Source organism: Narcine bancroftii, chromosome 3 (genome assembly GCF_036971445.1).
Source record: "Narcine bancroftii isolate sNarBan1 chromosome 3, sNarBan1.hap1, whole genome shotgun sequence".
NCBI lineage: Eukaryota > Metazoa > Chordata > Chondrichthyes > Torpediniformes > Narcinidae > Narcine > Narcine bancroftii.
Genome location: NC_091471.1, coordinates 213441145 through 213454971, shown reverse-complemented (window position 1 = coordinate 213454971; position 13827 = coordinate 213441145). Strand labels below are relative to the sequence as shown.

General features: G+C 39.4%; 1 protein-coding gene across 16 annotated transcripts in view; it reads left to right on the top strand.

The window, feature by feature from the left end:
• Positions 1-13827, top strand: part of LOC138758107 (calcium/calmodulin-dependent protein kinase type II subunit delta) — a 461931-nt gene that overhangs the window by 374011 nt on the left and 74093 nt on the right. For 9 of the 16 annotated variants that reach the window (XM_069926557.1, XM_069926558.1, XM_069926551.1 and 6 more), the window contains one exon: positions 11006-11038. The exons of the other annotated variants lie outside the window; for them this stretch is intronic. In XM_069926557.1, coding sequence (XP_069782658.1) covers positions 11006-11038 — 33 coding nt within the window. The remainder of the gene's footprint in view (positions 1-11005; positions 11039-13827) is intronic. 16 annotated transcript variants of the gene reach the window in all.

Below are 13827 nucleotides of genomic sequence, written 5' to 3'. Positions count from 1 at the left end.
CAATGATCATAATGCTGTTAGTGTCAAGATAATTATGGAAAGAGATAGGTCTGGTCATTGGGTTGAGATATTAAATTGGTGAAAGGCCAATTTTGATGGAATCAGAGGATTCTGGCAAAGGTGGGCTTGGTGACTAGGAGGCCTTCAAATGTGAAATTTTGAGAACAGAGTTTGTGTGTTACTGATAGAATTAAAGATAAAGCTAACAGGCATAGGATCCTTGTTTTTCAAGTGATATTGAGGATCTGGTTCAGAAGAAGAAAGGTGTTTTTGCAGGTTGAAGCAACAAGGTATTGAGGAGTATAAATCTTTTCAGGAGGGCTGAAAGAAGACATGAGGTTGCTTTAGCAAACAATGGGAAAGAAAATCTTAAGAGCAAAAAGTTAGCAAAAATTGGTCCTGTTGAAGTTCAGAGTGGTCAACTATGTAAAGAGCTGAAAGAGATTGGGGCGATCTTAAATGGATTTTCTTCATTTTATTTTATTCAACGGACTGACACTGAGTCTATAGAAGTGAGGCAAGCAAACAGTAAAGTCATAGAACCTACCGTATATACTCATGCAATCGTCAAAATTTTTGGGCCAAGGAAAGATAGGGTGGTTGAATTTTACACGGGTCAAACTTTTGACCTCGGTAATTACCCGCATTGTTCAAGGCATCGGGAACTCGGATGGCTGGGACAGGATGGTAAGTCTGTGGTCGGGTCATAAGGAGCTTGGATGGGAGGGCAGACGGTGGGGGGGGGGGGGGGGGGATGTCAGAAGCTCAGATGGGCAGGCAGCCAGGGCGAGTATCTGTGGTCGGGAGCTCGGATGGGAGGGCAGTTGAGTATCAGGAGCTCCAATGGGCAGGCGGTCGGGGTGAGGATCCGCGGTTGGGAGCTTGGATTGATCGGTGGCCAGGGTGTTAGGATTTTGGATGGGTGGGCAGCTGGGGTAAGGGTCTACAGTCGGGAGCTAGGATGGGCAGGAGGCTGAGGTGTCAGGATTTCAGATGGGCGGGCGGCTGAGGCAAGGGTCCACAGTTGGGAGCTAGGATGGGCAGGCAGCTGGTGTGTCAGGATTTCAGATGGCGGGCAGCTGGGGTGAGGGTCCATGGCCGGGGCATCTGGAGTTCGGATGGGTGGAAAGTTGAGGTGAGAATCTTCGGTTGGGAGCTCGGATGGGCAGGCGGCCAGGGCTTTGGCAATTTGGATTGATGGAAGGCAGGGGTGATCATCCGCAGTTGAAAGCTAGGATGGGCAGGCGGCCGGGACATTGGCAGTTCAAGCATTGGGATCTAGGATGGGTCGGCAGTCAAGGCCAAAAATAGGGGGAGGGTCAACTTTGACATGAGACATATAAAAACACAACACCTGATTTTTGGGCCAAAAAATGGATTGGTCCACAATTACATAGTATTGACGATTACACGAGTATATACGGTATACAGATTAAAAGGAAGAAGGGAAATGGTAAGAGGAAGAGGGAGACCGGGTGAGGGAGTAAACAGAAATTGGATGTCGATATTAATGCCGTCTGAATGGAGACTTCTGAGATGGAATATGAGGTGTTGCTCCTTCAATTTGTTGGTGGCTTCAGTTTGGTAATACAAGGCCAAGCACAGACATGTCAGTGTGGCAGTGGTGGGTGGTATTGAAGTGGTTGGCCATCAGGAGATCTTATTGTTGCAGTGGACAGAGTGAAGGTGTTCAACAACATGATCTCCCAGTTTGGGTCCAGTCTCCATGTTGTAGAGGAGGCTGCATTGGGAGCCCCAGATTCAGTAAATGACCTCTTCAGATTTGCAGGTTAAGTGTTGATTATGAGCATTAATTGCCAACAAATGTTCTCAGGGAAATGCACAGCAAAAATATGGAAGTTGTTTTGGGACCACTTATGATAGGTTTATCCCACTGAGACAGAGAAAAGATGGTAGGGTAACGGAACCATAAATGACAACAGAAGTGTAAGTATTAGTTAAGAGGAAGAAGGATGCACACACAGGTAGACGAAGCAAAGGAAAGACAGGGGTCTTAAGAATCTTTAGGCAGATAACAAGACATTTAAAAGAGGGCAGGAGACCTCAAAGGTGACATGAGAAGTAGGATTAAGGAACACAAGGCGTTTCAGGTATACGTGAAGAACAGTAGGGTAGGTGGACTGCTCAGGGATAAACGGGGGAAAATGTATTTGGAGGTGAATGAGGTTGTTAATGACTGCAATTAGCCTATCACCACAATCATTCCACAGCAGATGCAATCTCACGGATTCTCCACTAAGCCCTGGATCACCTGGACAATAGGCCTTCATCAATTACAGCTCAATTTTCAACACCATTATCCTCTTAGTGGAACTCAGTAAGTTCCAAGACCTGGCCCTCTGCACCTCCCTCTGCAACTGGATCCTTGACCTCCTTATCGGAAGACCACAGTCAGTGTGGATCAGTAACAACATCTCCTCAGTCAACATAGGAGTATCTCAAGGATGTATGCTAAACTCACTCTACACCCATGACTGTATGGTGAGGCACAATTCAAATATCATCGACTGATTTGAATATGATGTCGGCAGAATCACAGGCAGCAATGAGGAAGCGTACAGGAGGGAGATAGATCAGTTCGTTGACTGATGTCACAACAACCTTGCTCTCAATGTCAGCAAAACTAAGTAATTGATTGTGAACTTCAGGAAGGGGAAGCCAGGAAAACAAACCAGTCCTCATCAAGGAGACAGCGGTGGAGAGGGTAAGAAACTTCAAATTCCTGGCTATCAAAGGCTCTGAAGATCTATCCTGGGACCTTCATGTCAATGCAATCATGAAGAAGACACATCAGCAGCTACGTTTCATGAGGAGTTTGAAGAGATTTGGTTTTCACCAAACACTCTTACAAATTTCTACAGGTGAGCATTCTGACTGGTTGCATCACTGTCTGGTATGGAGATGCCAACGCGCAGAACAGGAGCAGGTTACAGAGGGTTATAAACTCAGCCAGCGCTATCATAGGTATCAGTCTGTACTCCATTAAGGATATCATTAAAACATCTCAAGAAAGCATCATCTGTCATCAAGGACCCTCATTCACTACCCAGGCCATGCACTTTTCTCACTGCTACCATCAGGAAGGGGGGGTACAGGAGCTTGAAGACAGCCACTCAATTTTACAAAAACAGCAATATCCCCTCTGCCATCAGATTTCTGAATGGGCAATAAACCTATGGATGCTATTTCACTTTTTCTCTTATTTGCACTCGTTATTTTTTAATTTATTATTGACTTAATTTTGCACCTTAGTATAGTGCACCTTTGTTGCACTATTTTGATGCCACAAAACAACAAATTTTGTGACACATGTTGATGACAATAAGCCTGATTTTGATTCTGAATACTTTTGCTTCAGTGGTCACCAGAGAGAAGGACTTTGAAGGCTGTGATGTCAATGTAGAGCAATCGAATATGTTGGAGCATTTCAAGGTTAAGAAAGGGATGATACTAGAGCTTCTGAAATGTCAGATAGATACATCCTTGGGGCTGAATGAGGTATACTTCAGGGGATGAGGGAAGAGATTGCTGAAGCATTGGCATTGCATCCTCCTTGGCCACAGAATGACAAATGTGATCCCCTTATTTAATAAAGGTAAGATGGAGAATGCTGGGAAGTATAGACCAATGCGTCTTACATAGATGGTGGACAAAATATTGGAGAGTATTCTTAGGGACTGGATTTTCCACCATTTCGAGAGTGCATAGTCAGATGAGGGATAGTCGGTCTGAGAGATAGGTAATGCCTCAAAATCTCGTAGCATTTTTGAGGAGATGACAAAAGAAATTGATAAAGGTAGAGTGTTGGGTATGGTGTATGTGGATTTCCCACGACAGGCTAATCCAGATAGTCACGATACATGGGATCCAAGGAAACTTGGCTGTGTGGATTCAGAATTGTCAGAAGGCTGCAGGCAGTACTGTATGGAGCACATTCTGATTGGAGGTTGATGACTGCTGGTATTTCAAGAGTGAAAGACCAGCTGAGTTCCTCCAGAATTTCGGTGTGTTTTTGGTTGCTGGTGTTCTAGGACTCCTGCTCTTTATGATTTTTACGAATGGCTTAAACAAAGGGGTGGGTTAGTAGGTTTGCAGATCACACTAAGGTTATTGTAGATTACAATGGTATGTAGACAGGATGTAGAGTGGGGCAGAGAGGTAGCCAATGAAGTCCATCTGGAAATTTGTAAAGTGAATCACTTTAAAAGATTGAAATTGAAGGCACGATTGTTTGCAGTGTGGAGTATCAGGTGACATTAGATCCCAAGTCCATGCACAAGTCATCAGGGTTGCTGGCCAAGTTGATCGGGTGATTATGAAGGCATGTGGTATGCTGGCCTTCATTAGGCAGGGGGATTGAGTTCAAGAGGTGTGATGAGCTGTTGCAGCTCTGTGATTGAAGGAAGAAATTGATTGGAGCCGTTAGAATCTTAAAAGGGGTGAGGCAGAAGCAATCTCTATAAAAGTGAGGCACTATGTGGCAGAGTGGCCATCAGGAAGTGATCATTGTCGGAGTGGATTCAGTCAGAGTGGTAAGGTTTTCATTCAACAGGCTTCAGCAAGAACAGGTAAGAAGTAAGGGGCAGTAGAAGTTGAAGTAAGAAAGGACCACCCTATTCAAAGAACAAAAAGGATTCAGCAGGTAAAGGCAAGTTTTAGATATGATATATTTTGTTCCTCAAGTCATAAACAGTGGAAATGGCAGCCAAGGCAGGGGAATGTTCCTCTTGTAGAATGTGGATTGTCAGGGAAGAACCGAACGGGAACTTTGGTTTTCAAGTGATATTGGGGATCTGATTCAGAAGAAGAGAGAGTTGTATAGCAGGTAAAGACAAAATAGAGCAAATGAGGTACTTGAGTATGAAAAATACAAACAAACCTCAAGAAAGAAATCAGGAAGGCAGACAATATGAAAGAAAAACCTAAGGGTTTCTACATATGCAGTATATTAAGAGCAAAATGATAATGTGGCAAAATTGGTCCCCTTGAAGATCAGAGTGGTCGGCTTTGAATGGAGCCAAAAGAGAAGGGGAGATCTTAAATGTTTTTTTTTCCATCAGTATTCACTCAGGAAACAGGCACAGGGTTGTGGGAAGTAAGGAAAACAAGCTGTGAGGTTATGGAATGTACAGATTAATGAGGAAGAGGAGGATAAATCCCCAAGCCCTGACAAGATATTCCCTCGGGCCTTGAGGAGGCTAATGTAGAAATTGCAGGGGGTCTGGTAGAAATACAGTATGCTTCTGATTATTCAAAACACTCAGACTGGACGTGTATCGGTTAACTGCATTTTTCAGATAACTGAGAAATGGCTTTTAGCAGCCCACTCCCTTTTTACTTTCCTTTTTCAGTATGGAGATAAACCTGTATGGGTGAAAATAGAATTGTATAAAATAGGAGAGAGAATAGCAGAGGACGTTACATACAAATGGGATGTGAAATTACTAACTGGGAGAGAGAAACCACTTTGCTAAAACACTTAATCAATATCTGGTATAAAATAAATTGTGATATAACAAGAGGAGGCTTAGCTCCCAATATTCCCATGACTCATAATGGGCTTATAATGTACAATGGGAATTCAAATTTTTGAAATCTGATTTTGTAAAAGAATCAGATATATTGAAGATTGTTATGAGCTTGGACAATTGATGTCAGTTGAACAATTAGAAAAAGAGTACGGAATTCTTAACAACATAATCTTCTGTTATTTTCAAATAAGAGTGTATCTAAAGGATAAATTGGGTCCAACAATGTTTTTACCAAATTGTAGTGATGTGAAGACTCTGATTCGAAAAGGAAATTCAAATAAATTGAACCCACTGGCCAAACAGGGGGTTCATAAGTCCTGGCAAATATGGGAATCAGTCTTAAATGTAAGAATAGATGAGTAAACTTGGGTTGAACTATGTCGGGATAGTATGACTAATACAATAAATGTATGATATAGGTTAGTACAATATAATTTTTTGCATCAATTATATCTCACACCACAGAAATTAAATAAATTAAATTCAAATTTATCAGACTGATGTTTTAGATGTGGCAAAGAGGTAGGATCCTTTTTTAAATTTAACTTGGTTATGTTCTAAAGTGAGATCTTTTTGGGTTGATCTAGGAAACTTTTTAGAGCAGATATTACTAGGTAATATTACAGGTAAGACCCAAATTGAAACTATCTAAACATCAATTAGAATTTGTTAAAATTGTGTTGACAATGGCTAGAAAATGTATAGCTATTGCATGGAACTCTGATTCACATCTAGGTACGGCACATTGGAATGCAGAGATACATAATTGTATTCTCCTTGAGAAAATTACCTATAATTTAAGAAATTAATACGATATATTTTTGCAAGTTTCTCATCATATTTAAAATTTTCAGGTGTAAATTTTTAGTTATGTTCTTCCTAAACCTCAAGACCTACGTTGATCTTCTCCAAAGAAAATTAAATAGAAAATGAATTTATGATCCGTGGAGTGAGCGGCCCTTTTCAGCAATCCATTCTGCTTTCTTTTCTTTTTTTCCTTTCTTCTATCTTTCTCTTGCTTTTCTTCCCATATCTTTTTTCTTTGGGGTCTTTTCTTCAGTTGGGGTACAACCATCATGGAGTAAATACTGGATTTACTTTTGTACTTGTATTTTTTTAATTTTGTAATTGAATGCATGTATGGTCAAAAATTTCCTGCCCAGGAGCCCAAGGTCCCCACTCCGATCCGAGTACCACCCCCCTGCGGTTACCCTAATGCCCCCCGAGTAGATTTGTTCTGATGACAAATCTGGGGACAACGGAGAACCAAGTGCTAAGAACCAAGAAGAAATGGAGAGAGTTACCTGAAACAAAGACAATCTCCCCATCCTCTGCCTGACCTGCCAACTTACTCCAGTAAGTTGACACTGATGTCACCAAACTGGAACTAACAGCGCATCAGAGCCCCAGATGAGCACATCAGGTGATTTTTTTTCAACTTGTGACATCATCTTGCTATCGAAAATAATTTTGGAATAACTGAGAATTTTGGTTAAATGGTTTTCGGATAATTGGAAACATACTGTATTTAAAATTATTTTAGCCATGAGTGCAGTGTTGTAGGATTGGAGGTTAGCAAATGTTCTTCCATTGTTTTAAAAAACACTCCCATGGAAATTATAGGCCAGTGATCCTGACATCAGCAGTCGGTAAATTATTGGAAGATGTACTTAGAGATCGGATATACAAGTATTTGGATAGCCAGGAACTAATTATGAATAGTCAAAATGACTTTGTGCATGGTAGGTTGTGTTTAACCAATTTTGTAGAATTTTTCAAGGAGATTACCAGGAAAGTTGACAAAGGAAAGGCTGTGAATATTGTTTACATGGACTTCAGTGAAGGCCTTTGACAAGGTCCCACGTAGGAGGTTAGTCAGGAAGGTTCATGTGCTAGGTATTCATGGTGAAGTAGTGAACTGGATTCAATAATGGCTGGATGGAAGAAGGTCCATATAAATATGAGAGGTTTTGAAAGGGTTTTGTAATCTTTTCCCCAGATCAAATATTACAGTGCATTGGTTTAAGGTGAGAAGTCATATACTTAAAGGAGAAAGGCAATGAAATGAGCTTATAATGTATATGTTGGAGGAATATGGATAAAATGCAGACTTTTGGTTGGCACAAACATCATGGGCTGAAGGGACTGTTCCTGTGCTGTATAGTTCTAAGTTCTAATGTGTTTGAATCTCAACTTCCCTTTAAAATCGCTCAACAATGCCACTCAATTCAAAGCCAATGTGTGTACATGGAACAGTACAGCACAGAAACTGGTCCTTCCTACCATGATTGAGCATGTCAAATGTCCATGTAGACAAGTCATTGCTTTACCCTTATCAATCACCTTTGTCATCGCCTCAAAAAAACTCAATCAAGTTTGTAAGACATCACCTGACCGGCACAAATTTAAATGTGGATAAATTCTATTCCAAAGTACCCTCTCCCGTCGTTGCCTTATTGGTGGTGAGATGTTTTCCAGCCTATAATTTCCTGGATTATCCGCATTTCCCTTTTTGAACAGTTACGACACTGGTTACTCTCGATTCCTCTGAGAGTCATCTGTTGCCGATCAAGGCCCCAGCAAACTCTTCACCTACCTCTCAGAATAACATGGGGTATATCTTATCAGGCCCCAGATATTTACCCACCTGAATGCCCTTCAAAAGATCAAGCACCATCTTTATCTTGATCTCAGACTATCCAGGTGTGCTCCAGTCTATGTTTCCAATCACTATCCTCCATTGTCCTTCCCCTTGGTGAACACTGATGGAAATCATTTGGTACCTTGCCCTCTTCTTCTGACTCCAAACATAAGCTTCCTCTTTGTCCTTGAGTAGTCCGAGCCATTCCCTGGTTATCCTCTTGATTTTAATGGCAATGTAAAAATTTGTGTTGACTGCAAACTTACCAACCAGCCCATCTTCATCCAAATCATTTATAAATAACACAAACATCAAAGGTTCCAGCACTGGCAGAGCAACACAGGTCACAGACTTCCAGTCAGAGGAACACAGAAATTTAGTGAATTTAAATTTCCTAGCTACGCGGTAGGATTGAAAGATGCCTAAGTCATCGTTGTACACTTCTGGATTGTTCCAGCAGTAGTTCAAGCACTGTGCTACCATTCTCTGACACATCCAAACCACTATATTTTCCAGTTTAAGCATAAAAGGCCTGGCACTCCACTTTCCACTCCCACCCTAAGCCCTTTCTTTCATTGTAAAATTGGTGCCTTTGCCAATATCAATTTTATTCAATGAGAAAGCTATTTTTTCTGATATTATGCCTTCTACTGTTATAAATTATGCTATTTTGTTAAAACTGAATGTGTAAGGTACTGAATTCCACTTAACCAGTAAACTACTTTAAAAAAAAACCCCAGTATCTGGCACATAAAGATTGGTAGATGCCAAATTAGTGTATTTGCCATTTTCTTGAGTTTGTGTGGGGTGTAGCGGCTGCTACGCACACAGAAACACACCACGGGACACAGTGGAGGATTCAGTTGAACTGTTTATTTAAATTTCACGAGCGCCCCTTTAAGGCCAATGGGAGTTCCGCCCCGCGGGATGGTGACGTCATCACATTGCCCAGGGACGCGAGCTGTGGCCTAAACCACGAGTTAATCAGCAAGCCCCGATGGCGCCATCTTCCTGCAGCTGCTCCGCCAACATGGCGATAGAAGTGGGGTCGGTTCACTCCAAGAGATGTGCGCCACCACAGTTATGTGATTGGCGAACTAACCGCCAAGGGATGCCAATTTTTTTTAACATATTTATTTTCTGCCTTTTTTTGCTGGTTACTCGAGGATGCCATTTGCTTCAATTCTGGATAGCGGGGATTTTACTGTAGTTTAATCCCTCGAACATTTGAATGAACTATTCCATAAAAGTGCATATTCTCTCAGGAGTCATCAATTAATCTCACACCACTACCAAATAAGGAGCTTCTTATCAGCTCCCAAGCTGATATAATTCCGTTACCTTGTACATTTTCCATTCCTGTGCTTTGTAGCCCCTAGGACAACATTGTTGAAGTTCTGAAAGAAGCATTTTAGGGAAAAAAATGAAATTATCGTCATCTATTAGTGCAAACATGAGTGCCAGAGTTCAAGGCTGATCCATGCCCAAGAATTATTTGAATTTTACATGTAATATTAAACAATACAGATATGGTTGTTGTTCACACAAAGCCACAAACGCTGGAATCTTGAGCAGACAAAGAAGTTCTGGAAGAAGTCAACAGGCCAGACACTATCCATTGATAGAAATTATCATTCTAAGTTTTGAATCTGAACCCTGTGTCAAGACTAGGCAAAATTATATGCATATACAGGAAGTGGAGAATCTGATAGAGAAACCAAGAAGGGGAGGGGGTTGAAACAGAAGGTATTGCAGAGAGAGAAAAATTGTAACTACAGGTGTCAGTAAAGAAGAGATGGAATCAGATGGCTTTGGGGATTACCTAATATTAGAAAAATCAGTGGGTGTAAGGCTGCCCAGGAGAAATGTTCCACAAGTTTACATTTGACCATGCCTGACAATGAATGAGGTTAAGGAGAGATGTGTCACTGTAAGAAGCTCAGGTTTAAACCCCACAAACAGAGCATCAGTGTTTGGGGAAGTGGTCACTCAATCTGCATCATTGATGTAGATGAGGCCGTTTCACTTTGGTGGGTGAGTTCGCAGAGGTTGTCAAATTGAATTTCTGGGAAAGTAATTACATAATTTGGACTTTGCATATCTTATGTATTATTTAGAAAAACTGCAGCCATTATCTTTATATGTTGAATTTTATTTTAACTTTGTGTGCCAGATTGATGGAAGTAAAATGTACAGTGGATTGGGTATGGAAGGTAAATGGAGATAATTGATACTGGAGTAGAAGAATTTGCTAATAGTAGCACAGTTAGCAGATTGGTATAAATGGTATATTAGATGATTTCTAGACCTTGTCAGATGGAAGAGGTGGGGAAGGAACACATGGATGGTGGGGAAAAATAATTTGTTATCAGAAGATATTTTTGCCTAACATTTTTTAATGAATTAACACTGTCAATGTTATTAACAGAGCTGGACAAATCGTTCTGCTTAGATCCACTTAATTTTGGCCATAAGAAATAAATCTCCAGCCTTCAAAATATATTGATATTTTGTGTTTCACTCGCAACTCTATCATCCCTTTGTGCCATATGTAATCTCATCCTATTAACCAAATAAATATCATAAGATTTTTTTAACAGCTACTATAATCTTTGTTCCCTTCTTTGCTGCATTTCCTGTTTTTTTTAAGATAACAGTTATATTCCTTTCTTCTCCAATACTAATATGTATCTTTGCAATTTACTTTTGTCTCCCATATGTGGACCTTTTTACTGTAGCACAAGACGGTTTCTGAACATAATCATTTCTTTCAACTCTCAAAATTATCTTCTTTTTCTTTCTTTTTGGTCAGAAAAGGAAGTCCAGTTCGAGTGTTCAGATGATGGTGAGGATTTTTGTCCGACGGCTGTGTCTTTCTTGGGTTTTTTTGTTGCACTGTGTAAAAATAGTACATTTTATATTTTTAATTCAAAGACACAATTGCACTCAATATTGAGTCTTTCTGGAATCCCTGTGAGCTGAATGCAAAATCAAAGCCTATGATTTGAATATTTATTAATTGAGTAAAACCATCTTTAACTCATTCCTTATCTGAACAGGAATTTATTTTTTAATTGTCAATGAATTTAATACTACGGAGTGCTTAAAATACATTCCTAATGTTTTCTTTCCCGCCCTTTAGAGCAACTGATATTGGTTTACTTGAATCCTTGGAAATTAATGATTAATTAAAAAAAGACTATTAAATGACAATTGTAGAAAACATTGGCATTCTGTATGTTGCACACTTCCATTATTTCTATTTAATACTCTGCTCATAGCGTTGAATTACTTAGATGTTCCAGTGGTACCTTTTAGTAGTTTATTGTAAAGAATGATTTGTGTATCTCATATTCATGCAAGTCTTGGCACCCATTGACCACAATACAGTAAAATCCCCGGTATCTGGAATTCAAGCAACCGGCAAAAAAAATTGAGGAACTAAATAAATAATTAACATTTAAGATCAATAAAAGTTGAAATAAAAGTTTAAAATTGTAAAAGTAAAGGTTTTCCGAAGCAACACACAACCCCTTAGTGAAGATGGAAACAAACATTCAGCCAGTGGAGTGCTCCGGTCATGCCCCACCCAGAGCAGCTGGGGTAATAAAGTTTCATTAAAGTTGTGTTTGAACAAAATGGTGGTGCTCAGGATAAAGAGCCAGCCAATGCTGCACACAGTTGGGGTGACTCTCTCAAAGTGACTTCTTATCCTTGTCTAGTAAGAAGCTTTATCTTTTATTAGTATAAAGTATATTAGTAAGGTTTTATCTGTAAATTTGGGGGAGGGGGGGTTAATTATGACAGTGGCATGGTTAGCATAGCGGTTAGTGTAGCACTGTTACAACACCAATGACCCAGGTTTGAATTTAAATTTTGTATGTTACAGGAATCACCTGATTAACATGAACTTTACATAATTAACCATTGGATTACTGATTTTTTTCAAATTACTTTTCATTTTGTACTGTCTTTCGGCTTTGAAACTGTTTATTCTTAATATAGGGGTATTAGTTGGGCATTGTAAGTGTGTCTCAGCCATCTGGATAATTCACAAATCCAGCATCTGCAATCCCCTTAGGTGCTGAATACCGGAGATTTTACTGTACATTATAAGATATATGAAAATGAATGGCTTACCTTCAATTCACATTTGCAGAAATCAGCTACCATGCTCAGATCATTGTTAAAGTTTCTGCACTATTCTGTTAACCTAGAAATGTAATTTGATTTTTTGTGTCATTCCAAATAAAGGAATTATTAATCTGCAGGTAAATATAGAAACATTAATTCCTCTACAGATGCCATAAACTAAATTTAACGACTAGGAGGGAGCACATAAAATCCCACTTACAGAGAACTTCAATTGTTTAACAATGAAAATGACTGCATTTGCTTCATCAGAGTGGTGTAAACATTTTTTTTTAAATTGACCAACAGCAAGTTTATTCAATCTATTTAAAATTACACACAGTATCTCACCATTTCATTCCCTGGTTTTTAAAATTTTACTCAAGTGTCTTTAGGGATCATGTCTATAGCATGTTGCAAGGTATATAAATAGACTCAAACGTGCCTGCTATCATAAGGAACTTCATGGCTGATTAAATGTTTTAATGGAATGTTAGGAATTAAGTGGGTGTGGGTCTTGCTCTTGTGACGATGCTGGAAATCAAGTCTAGAACCAATTTTAAGAAATTGATAAGAAAATAAACCTCAGATTTCAAGATTTCAGCATTTGACAGACGAGCATAAGATTTGGGATAGACACTGTGGCCATCACCCCAGCCTCCAGGCCACAATAATATACTGTTCCAGAAAAGCAAACCAAGTTTTTCTTCCTCAAAACTTACCGATTTGCACTATTGCCAAAGCAATGGCAATAATGTTGGAACAAGAACTTTCCTTTAAAGGTTCGAGTAAACTATTGGATTTTATTAAAATGCAAGACTAATTATTGTTCCTAGATGTTTCTTTCTCCTTTCCTAGACAACTACAAAAGGTAATTACCTTTGCATACATGAACTCACAATATTAATGTTAACCATTTTCCTGTTATTTTCAATCTAATACAATTGACTCAAGTTAATTGACTGCTGCAGATGGATTTTTAAATTTCAGAATCTTTATATTTTTTAAACAAAGCCATCTAACATATAATAGCATGAGAATCTTTACATTAAAGGTAAAGAAAGAAGGAGATAACATAGGTGTTGATCTTGAATATTCTACAGGTAGATTAACTTGTCCAATCAAAAATATGCTTTAACATCATAAATAATTTTTTAAAGCATAATCATAAATGCCTATATTCATAATCTTGCATTGGCACTGCAGAAATCTGCTGTTATATGTAGCCATGATGAACAGATAATTAGTAAAAGAGACAGGGTTGTTTCCAAAATGAGTGGTGGGCAAGAGGAAGAGTGCATTAAATGTGAAACAGGTTTATTTTGATCTTGGAATGAGATGTATCCCAGGTCCAGGTGAGAAATATCCCAGGCTGCTGGGATTGCTTGGATTCTGGCTAAGATTTTGATGTATTTGCTGGGCATGTGAGAAACCAGATGTCAGATGTAAATATTCACCCCATTTACAAGAAGACCAATGGAAAAAAGGCTGGCTATTTTAGTG